The sequence below is a fragment of the Cavia porcellus genome, unplaced genomic scaffold (genome assembly GCF_034190915.1).
Source record: "Cavia porcellus strain 051 isolate PalLab524CR breed Dunkin Hartley unplaced genomic scaffold, mCavPor4.1 scaffold_26, whole genome shotgun sequence".
Taxonomy (NCBI): Eukaryota; Metazoa; Chordata; class Mammalia; order Rodentia; family Caviidae; genus Cavia; species Cavia porcellus.
Window position 1 is genome coordinate 3334291 of NW_026947509.1, and position 24877 is coordinate 3359167.

General features: G+C 37.5%; 1 protein-coding gene across 12 annotated transcripts in view; it reads left to right on the top strand.

Moving 5' to 3' along the window:
- Enah (ENAH actin regulator) overlaps nt 1-24877 on the top strand; it is a 139652-nt gene that overhangs the window by 17498 nt on the left and 97277 nt on the right. For 10 of the 12 annotated variants that reach the window (XM_063237516.1, XM_013151380.3, XM_063237520.1 and 7 more), the window contains exon 1: nt 13435-13493. The exons of the other annotated variants lie outside the window; for them this stretch is intronic. In XM_063237516.1, the coding sequence (XP_063093586.1) occupies nt 13450-13493 (44 nt within the window). In that variant the 5' untranslated portion in view covers nt 13435-13449. Of the gene's footprint in view, nt 1-13434; nt 13494-24877 lie in introns of those variants that run through there. 12 annotated transcript variants of the gene reach the window in all.

Consider the following 24877-nt stretch of genomic DNA (forward strand, 5'->3'; position numbering starts at 1 on the left):
GCCCTTGCTTCTGTTTGCATAACTTTCTTTTTTTAATTTTGAAGGTAGTAAAATACAACTGAATAAGACAGAACAAAGCCAAGTGAGACAGTGTAGTGAAATTGGTACAGGACCTCACAGCAGGTTACCGGGATAACAGTAATAGGTATCACAGTATATCTCGTTATCTTCACAATAGTTGTTCTTTCAATCATGTAGAGCAAAATAAAATGAAATACAGAGCATTATAGAACTTATCAAAACAGAATATTGAATAGAGCAGTACCATTAATCAGAATAAAGCAAAACAGTAGTAAAAATACTTGCCTTCAAAGAGATGGTAGAAGGAAATCCCCCTTATTTGCTATATTGCATGTGGTCAACCTCCCAAGAGATGCTCAGATCTTTGGTTCCCATCTGCTAACGGGGGACAGGGAAAGTGGGATGTTTGACTCTCAGCCCATGCACCGGTAGGCTCACTATTGCTTAGTAGGAAGGCAGGCTGGTTTCTTGGTTTCCCAGTGCCCTAAGTTCCAGCATGGTACAGATCTCAGGATACACTGGTGGTTCTCCTCCTGGAGGGGCCCCAGCCTGCCACACCACAGCTGCTTACCAGGAAGGCGAGCAGGTTGCTTGGTTTCCCAGCGTCCTAAGTTCTAACATGTGTTTGCATAACTCGTACATCACAAAGTACTGTAATGTATGAGTGCAATCAGCAACAATTACAGTATTGTATAAACAAGGTGTATTGTAAAAATAAGACATTGAGGCTCTATAAATGAGATGGACAGAACCATACCCTTCCCCCCAAAAGTAAACAGCTTGCCTTGATTATAAGTCCAAACAGTTGTTAAACAGGTAGGTCATTAAATAAATGAGGAATATTTATTACATATTAATATACATAGTAAGGGTGGGAGAAAATATTTTATTTGGATTTAATTTTGAAAAAGTTATGAAGACATTCATGTATGTTTTGAGTCAGGTATTTAAAAAGATACTTTGTGTAACTTTTCTAACAAAATTTCAAGATAGAATAAAATTATAAATTTTTCATGTTATGGTAGACTTTTTCAGTACAATAAAGTTATTTTTACCAAAATATTCAAAACTTCATTAGTTTTCTTCATTTTTTATTTTTATTATTTAGGCACACAGGGAAGCTGCACAGCTTCCTTGCTTCTTCTGAGCCATCAGGCCTCTGCTGGCATACACGGAGGCTGCACGGCTTTCTTGCTGCTTCTGCCCATCTGACAGGGCCTCCATTGGCACACAGGGAGGCTGTGTGGCTTCCTTGCTGCTTCTCCCAGGCTGGTATGGCTTCGGCTGGGTACACAGGGGAAGGGGGCTGCATTGCTTTCTTGCTGTTTCTCCCTGGCAGGATCTTCACTCCTCATTTTCTCATTTCTGCTCAATTCCTGAATATTCTCTCTGTGGGCTTCAAGTCTCAGTTCAGATCTTTACTGTGTCCATGGCACCCAACTCTTTTTCTCCCTCTTCCTCATGTTGCTATATTTCAGGGTCTGGACACCAAAACCTAAAGTTTTTTCTCTACTGCTCACCACTCCACCATTTTCCAGCAAGTCAGCTTGATTAGTTTTCTAGGGACTTATTTTGATTTTTCAGATTTTGATCTAGTAATTTCATCTATTATTTTCTGGTTATTAACCAGTTATATCAGTTAAAAATACTTTCAGCTGCACATAATAGACTCATATACTTTAAACCTTCTTTAGACAGTTATTATGTAATTGGAACTCTGGAAGTGGAGTAAGATTCACACACGACACTCAACAGCTTGCTGATGTCTTTGAGGGCCCAGGTCTATCTATCATCTTTGGTGTCTGCTTCATCTTTTTTTTGGAAGCATGTTGGCCATGGGATTTCCAGGCTACACACTCAAACTGAGTAATTTTTGGAGAGGTTGAGCTGTTTCTTAAGGTACAATTTACATAAAACCACATACCCGAATCATAAGTGAACATACAGAGTTGGTGAAAAAAAATACATATATGGCTGTCAATCAAGTTGGATACAGAACATACCACACCAATAGCTTCTTTTAGGCCTTTGCTCAGTCAGTAACCTTAAAGCTTCATTTTCTTCAGTGACTTTGCCATTGTTGGAAACAATTTTTTTTAAAAAATTTGAGTGACTTTATAAAGAACTACTTCTACCGAAGATATGTGTTTTCACTCTTTATTATCTGCATTGTGTTGTTTGTGGTTGAAATATACCTACCAATCACTGGGGGACTGAGCAAGAGAGGAGATGGACTCTACTTAGATTAGAGTTTGTGAATGCTGCCTTGGAAGGGATGTTTGATGGAGCTCGTTTTATAAATGGTTAGTGAAGAAGAGAACAAAAGTGAATGTTTTTAAATGTTATGGTTAGGGTTACTTTTGCCTTCTGGCAACTTCTGGGAATCTGATAGTGAACTTCCATGTAAAAATTCTAGAATCTATTTTGTACCGTATGGCATTTTTATAAGTGTATTGTTCTGTATTGGATTCTCTATTGTATTGGTTTGTTACTCCTTTTTTTAAAAATTTAGTACCAGGGATCAAACTCACAACTGCCTGCTTGCAAGACAGGCGCTTATGCTGCTGAGCTAAATCCCCAGCCCCTGGTTTGTTACTCCTATGCAGTCTTCTATCTGTGTAGTAAATTGTTCTAAAGTTCAGGTTTGATTAGCCCAACTCCACTGCTGTAACACTTTCACTTTCATGTCTTTAAGACCACACATTATTGTGGTATAAGTCTTCAGTAATTCTCCTTGCTTTTTGATTCCAAGGTTAGTAACATAACTTAATAAGACAAATCATCAAAAGTCACTTAGAAATAAGTGAAGATATGCTTGGACATAGCCCATTCCCTTATGTATAATTTAGTGGAGGAAAAGGCATCCACCAGTTTTCAAGAGCTGTGAAGAGCAGTGTAGTTACATGGTACCATTGACCACTGACTGGAAGCCTTTTAGATAACAAACAACTGACTGCAGAACATGGGCCATAGATTTGCACCAATTGGAAGTCACATTTTTCTCTAGTATTTATGCATCTTAGAGTAGATTGTCAGTGAGTTTTTAATTAAAACAATTAATGAAATTTTTTTTTGGTGCTAGGGATTGAACTTGGTATCTTGCATATGGCAAACATGTGTCCTTTCATTGAACTCTACCTCTGGTCCCTAATAGTTTTAATTGACAGATAATTATATTGTATTTTTGAAGTACAACATGTATAGTATATACTGTGGAATGATTAAATCAATCTAATTAACATCTGTCTAAGTTACTTTTCTTCTTGCTGAGACAAAATATCCAACACCCAAATTTAAAGGGAGTCAGGTTTATTTAGCTCACAGTTTGTGGAGGTTTCAGTCATAATCAGCTGGCTCCAAACCTGGGTGACTTGTCAGAGGGGAAACAGTTCGTGGCTATGGAAGACAACAGAAGCAACAAGAAAAGGGATGTAGTAAGCCTCTTTCCTCCCTTAAATTATATGCATGCTACCTGCCTCAGGATGGGTATGGCACTCACACCCCCAATTCCAGCGCTACACAGTAAACCAATCACAAACTCTAGATCCTCCACCTGCAAAAGCCTGCTTTCCTATGATTGTGTGAGGGAGGAACTTTGAGACACAAACCATAACACTCCGCCCCTTGCCCCCCAAACACTCGTGTACATACCTTATATAAAAGGCATTTAGTCCATCTCTTAAGAATTTCCAAAGTCCCAGAAGTTTCAGCATTGCTAAAAAGTCGAAAGTCTGTGAGATTTAAGGCAAACTCTTAGCTGTGAGTCCATGTACAAATGAAAAGAAAGTTAAATACTTCCAGTATTCAATGGCACAACATAAACATTTCCATTCTAAAAGTTATAAATGGTGATACAAAGGATTGGGATCAAAGCAAATCCAAAATGCAGCAGGAAAAACATTAAATCCAGTAGCGCTTCATGCAGCATCCAAGGAAATCTGTCAAATTATGAATTCCAAAGGGCTTGAGTGGCTCCGCCAATAAGGCATTTTGGGTGGTAGTAACTGCAGTGGCTTCTCTCCTAGGCCTGCTTTGCTCCCTCCTTGCAGCTTTCCTTAGATAATCCATATTCCTAGCTTTTCCAAACTTCTAGGGTCTCCACTGCACCTTAGGCTTCACACACAACTTTGCACCTTGCCCTCGCAGGGACATACTGCCTGGCTTCCCAGACCTTCTGACACCTGGGTGGAAGCCTTCTTAACCATAAACTCTTACATTCTGCATGTGCCTAAAATCAGCACCATGTGGATGATGCCAGGGTCTGCTGCCAGCTGAACTAATAGCCAGTCTTTACTCTTTCTTGGTTGTGTAGGGATCTAGTGCCTGGGTTGCTGGGCACTCTAAATCCAATTCTGAGAGACAAATTCTGGAGGCTGCTGCCATTATGGAACATGGTGCTTTGTGGCTTTCTTTCAAAGCAAAGTCTTTCACTTTTGTAATTTTGAGGCTGCAAAGGGTGAAGAAGTCCTTCTTGTGATGCCTTCAGGCCATCTTTTTTATTCTCCTGTTCATTCTCAGCATTCAGGTTTATCTCTGCTTTATCTTTGTTGTCCACAGCTTTACTGGAGCTTCCTTTCTGGCCAGATGCACAATGTTTTTAATCATTTTGCTGGGTTCTTTGTTCTTGATTCTTAGCATAAATCTGGATAAAAGCTCCCAACACCCAATGTTATGCCTCAACAATATTCGACTGCCTTGAAATTTTGTCTGCAAGATTGATTAGTCCATTGTCCATAATCTCAGTCTCAGACAGCCTCTGGACATGAGCAAGATGTAGACAAAACCTTCTCCCAAGCCGTAATACAAAATCATCTGTAGTCCAACAGCCAATGTTCTGTTTCCCAACAGAAACCTTCTGAGCCTAGTCGTTACTGGCAGAATTTCTGTTTCAGTCTTCTGGTCTTGTGAGCGCTGACAATCTCCTGTACAGAACAGCCTAAAACGTTCCAGCTCTTCTTTTTAAGCTGGCATCTTCGAATGTTTCCAATTTTCACAGGCCATTTCCAAAGGCTCTTGAACCACATGGTCAGGTATAGATACAGAAATGACTCCACTTCCCTGTTACCAAATTGTGTCTTAATTATTTTTCTCTTCTTCCTGGGACAAGATATCCAGTGCCCAAAATTAAGAAAGGAAAAGTTTATTTAGCTCATAGTCAGTGGAGGATTCAGTTCCTAATCAGTTGGCTCCAAGGCAGGATGGCATGGTTGAGGGGCAATCATTCATGGCAGCAGAAGGCAGCAAAAGCAACAAGAATTAAGGGGAAAGGCAAGCCTCTTTTCCTCCCCAGTCATGAACTGTAGATTCAGTTGCCTCCAAAAAGCCTGCCCTCTTAGCAACATACGAGTTTTGGGAGGAACATCAGACACAAACCATAACAACATCAATTGTTTCACTTAATGTTTCTTTGTGGTGATATATTTGAAATTAACTTAGTAGAAATATGTAATACATTATTATTGGCTTTTGTCTTTCAGCTGTTTCCATGCTAGTGTTATTATTGCTCCAGTATAGTGTTCTTCTTTAAGGGATATCATTTTGTCATCTTTTTATACTTTTCTGATTATAGCAAGTTTTCAAGGCTTTTATTTTGGGAGTAGGTAGTTAAGTTCAGTATGAGCAATGTTTGATCTTAAAAGTATTCTACTTTTTACTGGCTGTAAGGCCTTGGCTGTCCCAAATCTCAGTTTCTTTCTCTGCAAAATGGGGATAGTAATTGCCTTGTTCTGATATTTACCATAATTCTGTATGTTTAGAGGACTTACAACTTTGGAATTGGTTCAGCACAGTTGTGGGGGATGTAAATCTGAGGTCAACTTGAGTTGATGTTGAATCTTCAGTCTGAAGTTTTTAGTACAGACCAATAATCTGGCAATTCAGAAAGGATTCCTTTGTTACTTGCTTGCATTTTCTAGCTTCTGGTGTATGCTGACCAACTCGTGTCATTCCTCTTATGTATGGATGTAGCACTCCAGTGCTTCTGTGGTCACATGATTATATTTTTCATGTGCTTCGGTATTAACATGGTGTTTTCCTTGTAAGCACGCCAGCCATATTGGATTACAGACCCACCACCCTATTCCTACTTCAATAACCTTGTTTCTAAAGAAGATCACATTCCTAGAGTTAAGACTTAACAGCAATTCTTTTCTTGGTTTTCCCTTTTGAATTATCACAACTTTGATCTCATCTGTCTCTTATTTTAGATAATCCAGCAGCTGTCTCAGGTGACAGAGAAGGAAACTGGAATATATTTGTTAGCAACAAATCAATTTTAAAAATTCACAGTAAAAGTATTAGTTAATGAATTTAGCAAAGTTGTAGGATATGAGATCAGCATAAAAAATAGGTTTTGTTTGTATTAGCAGTGAAACACAGAACAAAAATTAAGGAAAACACTTCCATTTATAAAAGTATCTAAAGCAATACAATACTTAGAAATAAGTTTAATCATGTAAGTAAAAGGTTTGTATGCTGAAAACTGTAAAATTTTCTGTAAAAAATAAAGCAGACCTAAATAAACCCAAAGAGCTGTGCTCATAAATTACCTAAAGTGACATACAGATGCAGTCCCTCAAAATCCTAATGATTTTTTGCGAAAATTGAAAAACAATTTTAGGAAGACTCACACATCTCAGAACTTATTAGAAGACTGTAGTAATAAGAACAGTAAAAGAGCACTTGTATAAGGGTGGGTATCTGTAGACCAATGAATAGAACAGAGGGTGCAGATGTAAACCTGCACATGTAGGTCAGTTGATTTTCCATAGGAATGACAAGACTTTTCAGTAGAAGAAGGACTTAATCTTTTCAACAAGTAATACTAGGAAAACTGTTCTCAGTTCAGTGGTTTTTCTCCTACAATATCTGTTTCCCCTAACTCCCAATTTTTCAGTTCCAACATTTCACACATTACTGGCTAAACCATTTTGTATTACAGGGCAGTCCTGTAAATGTCTGATATTTAGCAGTATCTTTGGTCTCTACTCACTAGATGCCAGTAGTATACCTTCCAACCTTTTGTTGTTGTAGTGGCAGCCAGAATGTCTCCATAAATTGCCAAATGTCCACACATACCAAAATCATCCTAGTTGATGAGACCAGGTCTGAATCCTCTACTGCCAGGAATTAATGTGTAACTTAATAATTTTAAATGTCTGTCCTATTCAGAACATTTAATCATTTTATGTTTGAGTGGAAATAGGTGATTGCCATTTCCTCCTCTTGGTGCAAAAGACACCTAATCTATTTGGTTGCTTGGAGTTTAATGGGCTAGCCTGATAACTGAGTCACAATTGCTAGACAGTATCATAAGAAAGAAAAACAGTTTTTATCCTAAAAATCTGTTGATACTTATTTATAAATTAGGAGTTACTTTAGAGGAAGTAGAATTTTATTTAAGAGAACTTTGTGATATGTTATTAGTGCCCCTTTTGTATAGGCAATCTACTAAAATAATTCAGTCCAATCCTAGGGTAAAATTTAAACGGTTAGGAAATTATAGGGTTTTTTTTTTTGTTGTTGTTGTTAATTATGATTTTTAGAAAATAAACTAAAAGGGGCTGGAGATTTAGCTCAGTGGCATAAGCGCCTGCCTTGCAAGTAGGCAGTCGTGAGTACGATCCCCGGTACCGATAAAAAGGAAAAGGACAAAAAAAAAAAAAAAAAAAAAGAAAAGAAAAGAAACTAAAAGATCAGATTACGTATTTTCAATTATGAAACAAAAGATATGTGGGGTATGCTATACCCAGAATTAAAGGGGGAAAAACCTACCTTCAGATAATGGTTTCAAACTGAAGTCTGAGCCAAAAATGAGCTTTAGCTGTTATTTTGCTAGGACATAGAGAAACATCAATAATGAAGGGATAGCAATACTTTGAAGTTAAAAACTGGTTGGAATTTGAGCTTGTGATTGGTAGTTTTAAAATTTGTGTCATTAGGCTTCCTGTGTTGGGAGGAGCTTATGCAAATTAGCTTTTGCACAATTTCTCAACCTTGATGGGGGTAATTGTGGCTTGGCAAATCAAGAAAAGGAGGTCTGTGCTTTTTCTGACTGCAGAATCTTGTTGCTATGCAACAGAAACTGTCAGTCAGTATAGGGTATAGTAAATTGGTATTCTCTGTCCCTTTTTTCATACGCTTATTTTGTAATGAGAAGTGATTTAACGCTGTTTTGCACGGTTTTATTTTAAATTAGGCATTTAAAGATTTTGTTGCTATTTTATAATTGGTTATATTTAAGGTCTGTGAAATCTTTCTGTACTTACATAGAGAGTATGCTGAAGTACTTGTGCTTGAAAAAGGATCTTTTTCTAAGTTGATAGGTTAGAGCACTTTATTTTTGTTGTGGTAGGGAAGGTAAGACTGCCAACTTCCAAAGAATAGATTTTTGCTAAAGAATTAAAGTTATATAATATGAACATAATAACTGTACCATAGGGTACAATGTATTATTTTGAAATTTATTTCTGAGAACTATCAACCCAAAGTTTATTTTCTATTAAAATGTTTTTCCTATTTGCTATTAAAAATTAAAATGTTTTAATAGCAAATGGGTCGCGGATCAGAATGCCTTTTATTGTGAAAAGTATATAATATGATCTTCACCATTTTAATCATTTTTAAGTGAGCAGTTAAGTGGCATGAAGTAGGGGTATCTCATGGTTGTGCTGTTGGGCTGTCGATCTCCAGAACTGGCTAGTAGTAGTCTTTTATATCCCATGTAGTAGAACTTAGTCCCTGCTGTCTTCCAAACCTTCCAGATAACTCAGCTCATTTAGCCTTCATGATAGCCCTGTGTTCTAAGTTCTTTTCTTCCACATAAGAAGGCTGAGATGCTGAGAAGGGCACAAAGCCAGAACCAGTACAGCGGACTTCACCGCATACAGTCTGAGGGGTGTCCCCCCCCACCTCGTGCTGGGTTGCCCACCCACTTTGGAATTGTTTTATTTTCTGTTTAGTGGTAAGAACATTATTTTTTTAAAATTACCTTCTATAGCTTTTTCAAGTAAAGTTAGTGTACTTCTACAATGTTTTGAGTGGTTAATGAATTTATTTAGATTGGCTATAAATCACTATAACCTAAGTATTTTTTAAGGGATGCAGTTTATTTCACATTGTGGTTAATTGTATATAAAATTATACACATTATGGTTAATTACATAAAAAATTTAATTCCCTTTGTCAGTTTATTTCTGAAGCGTTTCCCTTGTTGTTCCTCCCAGTAGCTTATTTAGAGAATGCAGTTTATTTACTAGTAGCTTAATTTCAAATACAGGTAAGAAAAGTTGTTAGAGAATTCTAGAGTGATGCCATCCATGGTCTATAATTACTTGGCATTGGATTGTCTACAGTTTTTTTTTTTTTTTTTGTGCTGGGGATCAAACTCGTGACCTTGCACTTGTCAGGCAGGCACTTACACCACTGAGCTAAATCCCCAGCCCAGTCTACCGAATTTATAGAAAATACTGTGTAGTATTTTTTCCTTTTCCTTTTCTTTTTCTTCTCTCTGGTTTTTTGAGATGGAGTCTCACTGTGTGTTTCAGGCTGGCTCTTGAAGTCACTCATGGTGATCCTCCTGCAATAGCCTCCCAAGTGCTGGGATTACGGGTGTGTGCCATTTTGCTTGGCCTATATAATCTTTTCTGAATTTATGCTTGTTTAAAAAAATTCACAGGTAATCTGGAGTTAATTGTACTGTTGATGATCTAGAATCAAGAACAGTAGGCAGAGATAAGAAAGGAAAAAAGCATTACAAGGCCATTTGAACTCAAAGTTGATGCTGAGAATGGGATTTTGCTAAATGCTTTCTTCCGACTGGGAACCATCTCTGTTCCCACTCTAACTAGAGAGTTTACTTTTCCTTCTTTGGCTGCCCCTCTCCCCTTGACTATTCTCTCAGCTGTGTCTTGAAAGCCCAGGCCTTCTCTAGATTTAGCTGTTCTTGCCTTGCTTAGCCAGATTCACTTTGCTTTTCTTGTCTCTGCACAGTTGTACCATCGTACAAGTAAAAAATTCCTTCTTTTATTTTTGTGCATGTATATGCATATGCAAAGACAGTCAGTCTTTCTTTCTTTCTTTCTTTGTACCAGAAATCGAACTTAGGACCTTGTGCTTGCCAGAAAGGTGCTGTGCTGCTAAACTGTATCTCCAGCCCACTTGGTATAGTTTTGCCTTGTTCACTTGATATGTTTTCCTTTTTTTCTCCCTGCCTTTTTGAGACAGGTTTCACTTTGCAGTTCAGGCTGGCCTTGATTTCACTTTGTAGGCTAGGCTGGCCTCAAACTCACAGCATCAACTTCCTGAGTGCTGGGATTACAGGTGTGCACCACCACATGTGGCATTCTGCACTTTCCATGCTTTAAAGAAAAAGAATTTTACTAGCTGCATATTTCACTGTAATTTACCTGTTTCCTTCTAAATGGATATTTACATGGTTTAGTGATTTTATATAATGAATAATTTTTCCTGAATCCAGAGGATTTTTCCCTCTCCTAATTGCAAAATAATTCCTTAAGATAGACTTCCAGAAATGGTATTAGCTCTCTGAAGAAACAAAAAGTTTTAAAAGCTCTTGAATCATGTTGCCAAAATGCTTGCTAAATGTGTGATACCCAGTGTTCAAACCAGCCAGGAAGTCTATGGAGTATTCATTTCTCCCCAGCCAGTAACAGCGAGAATGAAATCTAAGAACAATTGATTTATGGCTCTGCTGAGTTTTTATCCTGAATTATGCTTAGAACTGTAGTTGTGGTTATGATCAGATTCCATAGGAGACCTTGGCTTATCAGTTTCTGCTCCTTAAAAAGGTTCAAATTCTGTTTCTATGTACTCACTGCCCAGTGAAGGTGCATCTTTTTGGATAAATGAAGTGACTGACTTTTTCTGTCTTTGAACCTCCTAAACTATTCTGACTAGTTAGATGGTAGGGCAAAGCAGTGTGGCTTTAACTGGCTTTCCCTGAAAGCAGGGAAGGTTTAATACTCCCCTCCATCTTCAGGCCTGAGTGTAGAGGATCTGGAGCTAGGTTTAGAACTGCCTGGCCATGGACTGCTGTTTAGCTGTAATCCAAATCACTGCTACTTCTCTGGCTGGAAAATCACAAACAACTTGAGGTAAAGTGGCTCTTGACAAAAGCTTGTTAAGAGTACTAGAAGAATTATGTATGGACATTCAGTATCTTTTTAACTGAATGTTGACAATGATGGTCAGATTGGATTCCACTGGCCACATACAATGTTCAACATAGTTGGCTATCCTGTCTCCAGTCATTTTGACTCCATAATTTTAAGCTTGATTCTCCCTTTACCTTCAGTCTCATTGGTCCTTTCCTGCTCACTCATCCCCATTCACACTTTGTCCCTTTGTGCTTCTAGCCTGTGTACTGTTGATTTTAAGGTTTATGTTTCTGGGAGCCACCTTAAATGTATATCAGAGTGTGTGATATTTTCATACATATTTATTCTTACTGATAAATAGGCATTTCATCAGAATTTTTACTTAGTATTTCAACTATAGTTAATAATAGGGCTAAATTATAAGTAATAATTTAAGATTTGTGATATTGAACCTAGTATGTTTGTCATGTTATATGTTTTAGATACTATAATTTTTCTTCTTATAAGCCAGGAGAAAGTTACCTATTTTTTTTTTTTTTTTTCTTAATGATTAAATGGAGCCAGGGAGTGGCATAAGTGCCTGCCTGGCAAGCGTGAGATCATGAGTTTGATTCCCGGTATAAAAAAAAAAACAAAAAACAAAACAACAACCAAAAGAATGAGTGGAAAAATTCTCGTTAAAGGAGCTAGGAGTGCAGTGTACTGGTACAGAACTTGCTTAGCATGCTTGAAACCTTGAGTTCAATTCCCCCAGCACCCCTCATCCCCGCCAAGATAAAATAAAGAATTTCACTTGAGGCCAGGGATATATTATAGCTCAGCGCCGCAGTGCCTGCCTGGCAAGTGCGGTGTTCTGAGTTTGATTCCTGGTACTAAAAAAAAAATTTGTTTTTACTTGTGTGAGCTTTCATATGCTGTGTATGCAGTTTGGCTAAAACGCACAGTGAATGTTTAAAAAATTTAGCACAGTAGAATATGTATTACCATTAATCTTCTTCAACATACTCCTTTCTGCTTATTCCATCATTCTTGCTACTTTCTAAAGCAGTTTTGAAAGTTTTCTTTCATGTCATTAGTTGCACTGCCTCCATGTCCTGAATAGTTCAAAACATTTACCTTTCATGGTTATTTTGACTTTGGGGGAGGGAAAGCAGGAGGTCAGTCACGTAGTGCCAGATCTGGTAAATAAGGTGGGTGGATATACACCATCATGTTTTGTTTGCTAGAAATTGCCATAAACAGTGATTCATGCAGGATGATCAGACAATAATGCGAATATTTAAATGTATTATTTTTTAATGTATTATACTAAAAGACACATTGCTGTTTATTCTCCTCAAAATACTCCCCTTTGCTTCCAACATACTCATCCCATCATTTTTGGCCATTTCTTTTACTGTAAGAAATTTTACAAATTTAAACAGTCACTATATGTTTTGATTACTGCTTATATACCTGTGCCATTAAATACCTTTACCTTTTCTCAGTTTTCCTCTGCCAAACAATAATTTAGACCCTGTAGGGTGGTACAACTTGCCTACTTAGCAGCTCAGTTTTGCCAATAGAGTTTTAGATGCATTTATATTTTTCCCTTTACAAAAAAAAAAAAAAAAAAGAGAGGAAAATAGGAAAAATGAAATTGAGATAGAGAAAGTCACCAGGCATTCTAAAAGTGGTAATTCAGTGTCTTAGCTTGCTCTTGCTGTTATAACAAAGCACCTTATATTAGGTAATTAACAACAGCAGTTTTTCAAGTACCAGAGGCTAGAAATCCAAGATCAAGGCACCAGTGGATTCAGCGTCCCGTGAAGCCTGCTCTCAGCTTCACAGGTGTCACTTCGTTGCTGTGTCCTTACGAGACAGAAGGCGGAAGGGTAGCTTGTTCCTGCCAGTCCTTTTTGGGATCATTCACAAGGGTGGGGCCTCATGATGTAGTCACTTCGATGATTGGGTTTCAGCACAGGAATACTGGAGGATACATTCAGTCCACTGCATTCCCTTTAGGCCTCAGTGGGGCTGGGTACTGAGCTGAGCATCTTCCCTATCTGACAAGATAGATTTTGATCGACACTGACCAACTCAAGTTAGCTTGAGTTGTATTATGAAGGATCATAATACAATACAGCTTGAAGAGTCCATGTACTGGGAAGCTCTAAGACCTCAGAGATAAGAACAGAGCTGATGTTTGTTTGAATGGGATTTGTTCTGCCCCTTATTTTTGCTTGGCTTTATTGTTTTTCCCTGAAGCCTTTCTTTGCATGGTTTCCCTAAATTTCCACTTTTCCAGGTTTTGTGTATTGAGAACGAAAGAATGTTTCCTGTAATCTTCAGGGAGAAAATTCCTGAAATAGACTGGTAAGAGGCCTGCTTGGATCTTTGGGGTTGAAGTACTGTTTGGGCCCCTGGAGTGGGGTGGAGCAATTGTTTCAAATGTGAGGAGACTGGGGGATGTCCGGCTCAGTGATAGAGCATTTGCCCAGCATGTGGGAGGCCCTAGGTGCCATTCCCATAACAAATAAATAAAATGGGAGAAGGAATGCTAACAACAGATACCCATTATGATATTCAAGTAAGGAGGAAAATAGCAAAATTATATATAAAATTACAGGAAACATGCCTAGCAGGTGAAGTTTTGTGGTGGAAGAAATTCAGATTATTGATTTAGTGATTTGTTAGATTGACAAGACCATAGTACTTGTTGATAAATATTGCTTGCCACTCTCCTTTCCTTTGAAAGAAGGAATAGATAGCTGGAGTTTAATGTTATCCTAAAAAAAAAAAACTGTAAAAAAACCCTCGGGAAACAGAACATCTTGTTTCTTGCAGTCTGTGATTAGTTTTTCAAAAAGTTTCTTTGTACTAGATACTGCTTTAGTTATGCCAAGAAAACTGGAATTTAAGAATTACTTAAGAAACTTAATTTTGTCACTATCTTGTATTTAGGTTAAATGATTGCTTGTAGCTTAGTTTTTAAAACTAAACATTCCCTTAGATAACTTAAAGATACCTTTTTAGTATTTCATCAAAGGACAAACAGAAGTTGGGAAAAGTAGTTCAAAAATTCTTGGAATGAAATTCCAGTTTTAAAATAGCCCTGTTGCTCAGCACTACATGTCTGCTTTCAAGCTTTTCAGGAATGGATTGTGTGTGAGGGTAGGGATGCTGGAATTCAAGGATTCCACATTCAGGGTGTGGGGCATAGCACTACCATCAGCTGTCAGTCAGACAGAGAGCAGCTGGTTCATTGCCTCACTGGTGCTTCCTAGCTCCCCATGCATTTGATGATGCAGTGTATGCAGAGACCCTGGGAGAATCAACCTGGCAACATCGCCAAAAGCATCAGGATTCTGGAATATTTCTTGGAACCTTAATCTTGGCTTCTTCTCTGGAATTCAGATGTTAGGGAAATGAGAGCCTCCTTTCATTCCCAGAACAAGTTGTTGGACCTCCACTAAATTCTAAATATTTTTAACATTTAGTTTCTATATTTTTCAAGAAAGTGATTAATGGAAATAAATGTCACTGTACTTTGCATTTACTAGTGAAATTATAAATCTTTGATGAATCAGAAAAGACTTCTTAGTTACTTCCTTTCTTCAATTTTCAGTCATCAGGTTAATTATTACAGATGAACTAACCAACATAAATGGATTAACTTATATGTAATCCAAGAATCTTTGTGGAAGTATTTCATCAAAGGGCAAACAGAAGTTGGGAAAAGTAGTTCAAAAAACAAATCAAAGAGAATAATTTACTTTGCTAATTATAGGCAAAGTACAAAAAAATATGTGTAAAGGTAAGCATAAGAGACATACAAACAAGAAAACATAACAAAATTTATTTTTTCTCTAAAGTTATTTTTCAGAGCTCTTAAATCTTTGTTAAGAACTCTATGGTATCTTGAAAAGTTTTGGACTGCTTCTGTTTTGGATTTTGGGATAATCCAGAATCTTTTCTGTAATAAAAATATGTTCTCCTAAAACCTTAACTTGCAAGGCTTTTTTTTTTCTCCTCTTCAAGTAGGGAAACTTCTGTAAACTGGGTGAGTGTATGGGGGAGAATTTCTCTTTAAGAAACACTCGCTACCATTTCTTTCTTTTTAAAAACTTTGCATCAGTGTCTCTAGAGCGAAATTACCCAGGCTAGGCTCAAACGTACTATTCTCCAGCTTCAGCCTGCCAACTCAGGTTACAGGTTGTAACACTGTGCTTGGCGTAATTTCTTCCTTTTGAAATTTATCCTTTGAGCTACTCCATGGAGCAAATTACTCTCTACAGTCCTCTGCTTTCCTACAGAGCTCTCTTAGTCTACTTTAAGTTTATGGTTAATGTCATTCTTGTCAGGTGCTGTAGACTCCGCTATGTGTCCTCCTAAATTTCATCTATTGAAACCTAACCCCAAGACATCGATATTAAGAGGTCAAACCTTTGGGAGTTGATTAGGGTCTGGGAATGGAGTGTACTTAAAAAGAGGGCCAAGGGGTCCTATTGGCCTCAGCTGCTGAGGAGGACTTGGAGAATGTGTCATCTGTGGTGAAGAAGCCTCAGTAGACACCATGTCCTCTGGCATTTTGATCGTGGACTTCCCTAACTGAGAGCAGTGCTTTCATGTTGTTTGTAAATTACCTAGCCTAAAGTATTTTGTTATAACAGCATCAACGGACGAAAGTACATGATTTATCAAAAATTTAATACAATTTGTGTATTTATCAGCTCTAGTGAGCTATAAAGATACAATAAATACCACATGTTTAAGTTACACTATTTGATAAGGACAGTATATATACTAGTGAACTAGTGACTGTATTGCCACAGTCAAGATAGTATATCATTGCCTCAGTTTAAAAGATAGCTTAAACCAAGTGTGGTAATGAACTCTTGTAATACCTGAACTCTGAGAGGCTGAGGCAGAAGGATAATAAGTTCAAACCCAGCCTGGGCAACCTGATAAGACCTTGTCTCTCAAAAAAAAGGGGGGTGGGGGTGGGGATTGGCTCAGTGTGAAGGGCCTGAAGTCAATTCCTATTGCTGCAAAAAAAAGGAAAGTATAAGCACATGAAGAAAACTTGGGAATACAGAAGAAAAAGAAGTTACTCAAACTCTAACATGTAATTTGTAGAATCTCTAGTACTCTTTTACATTTAACACAGCATTATGAGCAGTTTTCCATGTTATTATGTGATCTTAACAGCAGTAAGATTTCTTGAGAAGTTAAGTTCATATTGAAACATAGGATGTTCTTTACACATTTAGCATGGTAGTACATAGAACATTTTATGTTAGATTTTCACCTACCTCGATAAAAGAGATTGGAGAAAAGAAGAAAGGAGAGAGAGTACAGGGCAGAGTAGATCTGAATTTTCTGTCTCCCAATGTAAGTAAATATTTCTGTCTCCAGGGACTGCTAGAATAGAGCTTTGAGAGGGAAGGCAGGATGTTGTAGAGTATATGTATGTCTTAAGGGAAGCTGTTCTGAAGGTGGAGGCTGAGCTAGATGGTAAGCGACAGTGCCTAAGTAGGATATGTTGAGTCTTTAAAGCCCCATGTTGCATGTGGAGAAAGTTGGAGTGTGTGTGTATGTGTGTGTGCATGCACGTGTATGTATATACTTAAAAACCCAGTGAATGCTTTGAGAGACAGTGGCAGAATTCTTGCGGTATATAATAGAACAACAATCTTAATGGTTGAATTGGTGGCAGGTTTAAGAAGTAATTGTTATGGCCATACTGACTCAGAATGGCGATAAGTACAACGAATGGTAGGAGAGAGGAGAATTGGAGTTTGAACCCAGTCTATGCAAGTTAGTATCTCTCTGAAAATAATAAAAAATAAACATCTGGGGACATAGCTCAGTGTGAAGGCCCTGGCTTCAGCCACCAGTGTCACAGGAGGCCTGAGGTTGAAGGTTTCTGCTTTACTTTGATGTTGCTTCTCTTAATGTCCTTGTCCGCTGTGGAACAGGGGTTCTCTGTTCCCACAGGTTGCGATAGGTCTAGTCTCTGATAGTCACCCTTTGTTTCCCATGCGTAAAGTAAGTGAGGAACCAGGCAAGAGGAAATACTTCAAAGCAGTAGTTTTCAAATTGTGGGCCTTTAAACTTTATCAAGTTGAAAGACAAGTTGAAAGAAAATATCAAAATATGTTATAAATGGTGATAGGAAGCTGTATTTCATGAGACTCATTTCTCTGTAATTGTGTTTATTTTTGTGTGCACTGTGTTAAATATACTGTGTGTTAATCACTGGCCTCAGACATTTGAGAAATACCATGTGGAGAAATGAAATGGTGTGGTCAAGTATGTTGGGGACCAATAGTAAGCCATTTATGGTTCTGGGGCTTACTTTATCTGTTCTTCCCCTATGGGCCAGAACAGTAGGCCTTCGCTTTTTTACTAGTGTTATGAAGCTCCTCTTAACTGTGGCTCTTGTTCTTCTTTTCCTGCTGGGTAATGAACTGTAGTCTAGCATAATAGCAGAATCTTTTGGAGTTGAGTTGAGTTGGTTTGGTTTGATTTTGTGAGAGAGTCATGCTGTGAAGCTCTCAGGTTGTCCCCAAACTCACAGCACTCTGTCTTAGCTCTTGACTGCTGGAATTTAGGTATGTACCTGTTTGTGTTTTTGTTTGTGTTTGTGGGTTTTAGGTGGGGTGGCTTGAGACTGGGTCTCACCCGTTGTTTAGGTTGCCCTTGAATTTACTGTATACCCCAGGCTGACTTTGAACTTGCAGTGATCCTCCTGCCTCAACTTCCTTGTGTTGGAATTACAGGTATGCATTGTTACACTCCGACTGTTTTTGTTTTTATTTTAAAATAGATTATCAGTAATTGACTGGCATACAGGTAGATAAAAACTGAAAACTTAAGGCACAGAGGTGACTGTCTCCTTTTTCATTTCGGTGTTGTAAATAGAACAGAAATCTTCCAACTTGAAATTTTGTAGTGATTACTGAGGATTCATCCGTGTTTTAGAGGAAGAGAACATTGCCTGACATTTTGTGATACTCAATAAATCATTGTGGATGGAAAGAATCCTGTGCATTTGTCTAAATTCAGTGACAGCAAATGATGAAGCAGAAGTGATGGTAGAGAGCCATACCCTTGCACGCCTGCTGGCCACCATCTGGGACTCTTCCTGCTGATAACCAGCTCAGGCTGGGGGAAGCAGCTTGCCTGCCACCATCTGGGGGAGTCTTGTGTAGCTACAGGCCAGGAGAAAAAGCAGCCCTGGCCTCACCTGCTCTTGGCCTTCAGGGAAGCCTTGGTGTAGCTGTGAAGGTCTGAAGATTCCTACCCCATCCTCCACCAGCTCCCTGGGAACCTAGGTTTGGAGAAACCCAGATGCCTGGCCCATTCCCCTATCCCACAGACCAATGACCAACATGGGAAGTGCATGTGAAGTGTACAACTGGCTTATCCAGAGGAACCCAGGAAAATGTCAAGATGAAGGAGCAAAATGCAATCTCAGACCTCCAGCCCATACAGAACATGACCAGGAGACATAGTCATAGACATAGAAGAAATTGGAAGTCACACACCTGAAATTTCTGAAATGGTAGCAACTAAAGTCAAGAAACAACTTCATGAGGCTGTAAAAGAAATCAGATCAGAAATAATGTCTCAGGTAAAAGAAAAAAATGACACCCATAATGAAAGAATTACTGAGTGCATCTAAAGAAGACATAGATTTAAAAAAAAGAGGAGCACAGGAAAGAGATGGAAACCTTAAATGAACAATGTAGGAAGGAATTAGAATATATAAAACAGATTCAGACAGATATCCAGAAAATTAAAAACTCCACTGAAAGCTGACAAAACTGCTTGAACAAAACTGGAGATAAGACTTTCAGACCATGAAGACAGGATTACAAGCTAGTGATCACAAAAGGAAAGATCTCTTACAAATAACAAGGAACTAGGAAACAATAATTCAGTAGCTGCAAGATGATGCCAAAAAAATTATGTAAGATTGATAGTTGTCAGGAAAAAGCAGGAGTCAACACAAATGACATAAAAAGGACATTCATTAAAGTAATAGCAGAAAACTTCCCAGCCCTGAGAAAAGGCCCTGACATACAGATAAGTGAGGCATAGAGAACTCCAACTACCCATCATCAAAATAAATCTACACCCAGACGTATAATAATCAAGATTCCAGAAATTCACCACAAGAACAGAATATTAAAAACTGTTAGAGAAAAGAAACATTCCCTATAAAGGAAAACCCATCAGAATCATGGCAGATTTCTTAACACAAACCATCAAATCAAAAAGAGCTTGGAGTGAAGTGTTACATATAGTAAAAGAAAACAGCTTCCAACCCAGATTAATGTAGCCTGCAAAATTATCTTTCAAAATTAATGGAAAAATAAGATACTTCCTTGACAAAGAACAACTGAAGGAATTCATGACCACCAAATCAACACTACAAAGATACTCTAGAGAGAGATAAAGACAACCATAGTTCCAGGAATAGCAGCAGAGGGGGATTGCTGAGCAGTGCAGGCAGTTGAATGGAGGGGAAAAGTAGGGAGCCAGTAGTAGGAAAATAACATGGCAGAGACAAGCCAGTGCATGTTGGTCATAACCATTAATGTAGGTGGCCTCAATTCACCAATAAAAAGAAACTCAGGCAGAGTGAATCAGGAAACAAGATCCACCAATATACTGTGTACAAGAAACACATTTAACTCACAAGGAAATTCATAAATTAAAAGCCAAAGGAGAGAAGACAATGTTCTACACAACAGAGGCCCAGAAAAAAGCAAGGATAGCTTGCCCATCAACTGCAGAATGGATAAGAAAGATACAGTATTTTTATACAATGGAATGCTACTCAGTTATAAAGAAGGATGACCTCGCTCGTGGATGAAATGGTTTGTATTGTCTCCCTAGTGTGAAAGACTGAAGGAGTTAGTGGGATCCAAAATGTGCAGTAGATAAAGTGAAAATGAAAAGGGAAGGAATGGCAAAAAAGGGAAGGAACAACTGGAGTAGGAAAAAGAAAAGAAAGAAAAGAAAAGATCATGTGTGTGTGTGATTTTATTTTATTTTTGGTTCTGGGAATTCACCTCACAAGCTCACACTTGTCAGCCTGGTGCTTGTGCTACTGAGCTGTGTTCCTGGCTCACAAGATAGAGAATGATAATAATAATCTCTGTTAGCCAACAAAAAGAACTGTTTGTGCTTTCATTTTTTGATCATTTTTTTCAAACATATGTCTGGTAATCTGAATAATACTTTGAAAACAACACTATGCAGTGAATTAACTATTATCTCTTGCTCTGTTTTGAAATTCTTTATCTTTGCAATGTATTAACCATTATTAATCCCTTATTCTGTTTTGAAATTCCTTATCATTGTTTTTCTTTTTGTAAATAAAAAAAATGAAAAAGTGATGGTATAAATAGCTGATAACCTCGTTTCTGTTCCATACTCTTTGGGAAGGAGAAGTAAGGATAAAGAAATCTCAAACTGACAGGAATGGTAAATAAATCTCTATGTTCTCTTTTTCGTTTTTCTTTATTTGAGAGATTCTTGCTACGTAGTCCAGGCTGGCATTGAACTTACTGTGGACCTCAGTATGGCCTTGAACTGATGGCACTCCTCCTGCCTCAGCCTCTGGAGTTATGGGACTGCAGGCATGTACCACCACACTTGGTATATATCTGGATGGCCATTCTTAGGAGAGATGGGGAAGCTATACATATAGAGTTGCTGGTGGGACATTTTACTAGTTTTTTGGGACATTGGCCCATGGTTCACTTCTTTCTCCCCAGTTACTGGAGAAATTAATTGCTTGTAAGGCTGATTGTCTTTAGGGAGTTGTCATTTTCCTCCAGGATGATGTTTGAATGACAATGGAGACTACTTTGGGAAGGGCCATAGCTGTCTTAATGATCTGTTTGGGGATTAGATGCAAGTTGGTCTATAGAAATCTGCCTTCTGGTTTCTGAAATTATGTTCTTTTTGTCTCAGGAATAATGTTTTCCAGTTTGCTGCAGTTACATTGACTTAGTTCTTACTGCTAGTAAAGTTTCTGACTGATAATCTTTTCCTTTCTGGGAATGGCTTTCAGAGTATTTGAAAACTACTGTGCGCAAATTTAAAATGTTACTTTGCCTTTCCTTAGTTTTTGCTCCTGGTTTAATCATAAGTTGGTGGTAGCAGACTGTTTGAGGTCAGAATTAACTGAATATTTAACCAATTTGGTAATGGTAATTTCTGCATGTGTGAATAATCCAACCTTCTGATTGTTTAGCTGGGAGTATTGAATAAGATACATCTATATTGTGCTGGAATATAAATTCCAACAAACCTTGATTTAGTGCAGGGACTCAATTTTCCAATCACTAATAGACACTTGCCATAATTTGGAATGCTTGTATTTTATTGGAGTTTGGAATTATCCTCTCCAGAGATGTTCATGTTGATTTTGGAATTATGATTGATAGCACCACTTTGTGTTTTATTTTTATTTTTGGAAATCAAACCTAGGGATATGACTGCTGAGCTATACTCCAGCTCCCACCCCCTTTATTTTTGGAGACAGAGTCTCATTCATTTGTTCAGGCTGGGCTGTATTTGTGATCCTGTTGCTTAAGCCCCCCAGGCTGCTGGAGTTACAGCTGTATTGCCACCTCGCTGTCGTGGTATCACTTTTGAATCTTTTAGAAAGAGGATATTTTCCTGATCGATTTGTGTGTGCATGTGTATGTGCTTGTGTGTGTGTTTGTATGCATGTGTGTGTGATGGGGTTTGAACTCAGAGGTTTAGTAAACTACATTCCCAGTTCCTCAACACTTTTTTTTTTTTTTTTTTTTGAGACTATGTCTCCTTTTGTAGGTGCAGGCTGGCTTTGAACTCATAGCAATCCTCCTGTCTCAGCCTCCCAAGTGCTGGAGTTACAAGTGTGTGCTACTATATCCAGCTCTTTTCAACTTTTGGATGCAGTACTGAGTTATAAATACAGATTTTGAGTATCTCTTATCTAATGTTTGGGATCAGAATAGTTAGCTAGCAAGGATTTTTCTCCCATTCTGTAGGCTGTGTGTTTAGTCTGTTGGTTGTTTCCTTCACTGTGCAAAAGCTTTTAATACAATTCTAATTGTAGATTCTTCCTATTAAGTTTTGAGCTATTATAGACCTAATCAGGAAATCATTGCTCCTGCCTGTGTCTTGAAGTGTTTCCTCTATGTTTTATTTAAAAGTTTCAGTTTCAGGTCTTATTTTATATTTAAGTTTCAGGTCTTATGTTTAGGACTTGGATTTATTTTGAGGGCAAGAGGCAGGGATGTTGTTTCAATCTTCTGCATATAAATCCAGCACTCCTTGCTGAAGGTTCTGTCTTTTCTCTATATATTTTTGCCCCCTTTGTCGAGAATGACTTGGCTCTCTGCAACTGTGTTTCTTTCTTATATTCTATTCCATTTGTTAACATGTCCTTTTAAAATTTTTTTAAAAATATTTATTTTTTAAATTTTATTTAAGGAAAAAAGAAAAAAAAACAGAAAAAAGGTACAAGTAATACAGAATTTCAAAAAAAATAAACAGAAGGGAATCACTAGTTAATAGATTACATATTGTCATCTTAGAAATAGTTGTGGTCATTCAAACAGTGAGACTGCAAACGGTTCTGTTCAATGATCCAACAAAACTCAGTAATATGGTTATCTATCTTATACACTTAAATATACATGCAGTTATATCCTTTAGAGCACTTTCTTTTCCTCTCTTTTTTACAATAACAATTATACATTTTGAGTTTTATTACTCCAACAGTTTCTATTACTTTTTTTTGAAGAGAATAAAACGAAATGTGACATAACAAAACAGAGTCAGTCAAACCAAAAGGGTGGACATAGTACATGATGTAAACACAAAATACAAGGTGATCAACAGTGGTTACCATAATGCTTCTTGCTATGTTAAAAAGAATTGCCTATATCATCAGTTATAATAAAATTGAACAAAACAATACAGAACAAAACCAATAAAACCAAAACATTGGGGACATTACAGGACTTCAAAAGAAGATAATAGTCAAACCAGAATGGGCATCATAGTGAATCTTACTGTCTTCAAAGTAGTTGCGTATACCCTCAAACTTGACACTATCAAGCAAAACAAAATAGAGTAAAATCAGTCAAAACAAGATGGTGAGAGCAACACAGGGCTTCAAATCAAGTTAATAGGAAATCAAAGTGGGTTGCTCTAATATGTCCTATTTTTTTATTTTTTCCCTTAATTAAAAAAAATTTTAAAAATGATTTAAAAGGGGGATTGAGATAAAAGAGGACATAACAACACAACAGCACAGGTCAGAACATAACAATTTAAGCAACATAGTGTTTCACCACAAGATATCCTGACATAACAGTAGTTACCATAGTGTCTTTCCTTGAAATATTTGAGTATAACTTCCTATACTATAGCATCAAACATATCAAGACAATGTAAAACCATTCAAGAGAATGACAGTATTACAGGGTACTTAGAACCAACTAACAGAAAATGAACAATGGTTTCTATATTATCTCCTTGTCTATAAAAAAGTTTTTGTTTATACTATCACATATAATAAAATCCAATAAGATACAACATGTTAAGACTGATGGAGACAAAAGAACAAAAGCTTGATGGGACTTCAAAACAAGATGATATTGAATCAGCACTAGCTATTATGATGTCTTGTTTTCTCCAAAATAGCTGTTCATACCCTCACAGACAATAAAATCAAACAGCCCAGAATAAAACTATTACAATTAATGAATGAAAACATTATAAGACTTCAAAGCAATATAATAGGGAATCATGATTACCACATACTTTTGTGTATTGTTATCATTTCTTACACTAGGGAAACTATTTTATACATGTGGGTTTGATTTATTTCACTTATGAGTATGGTCTCAAGCTGTGCCCATTTATTTATAAATATCTCAGTGTGATCATTCTTTATACCTGAGTAGTATTCCATTATATAAAAGTCTCACAATTTTTTTTTTTTTAACGGTACCAGGGATCGAACTCATGACCACGCACTTGCAAGGCAGGAGCTTATGTCGCTAAGCTAAATCCCCATCCCCCACAATTTTTTTATCCATTCCTCAGTTAATGGACAGTTAGGTTGTTTCCAAGATCTGGCTTATTACAAATTGTGCTGCTATAAACATGGGTGTACATATATGACTGTGGTATGATGCTTTGAGTTTTTCTGGGAATATGCCTAGAATTGGAATAGCTGGAACAAATGGGACTTCCAATCCCAGCTTTTTGAGAAATCTTCAGACTGACCTCCACAATGGTTGCACCAGTCTACACTCCCACCAACAGTGCAGGAGAGTTCCTTTTTCCCCACAGCTTCTCCAGCATTTATTGTTGGTGGTTATCTTGATCCTGGCCATTCTTTCAGGAGTGAGATGAAATCTCAGTGTGGTTTTAATTTGCATTTCTCTAATACTGATGGTGAACATTTTTTCATGTATTTATTTGCCATTTGTATTTCTTCATCTGAGAATTTTGTTTTCATCTAAGATGCCCATTTTTGGATTGGATCTTTGAATTCTGGGGGTCTGATTGTTTTGAAAATATTTATTTTTGAGACAAGATCTTTCTGTGTAGTTGAGGCTGTCTTTGAACTCACTAAGTAGCCCAGGCTGAATTTAAACTCATAATGATCCTCCAGCTTCCAGAGGGCTGACAGTGCTGGGCTTATAGGGATGGGTTATCACACCTGATTAGGT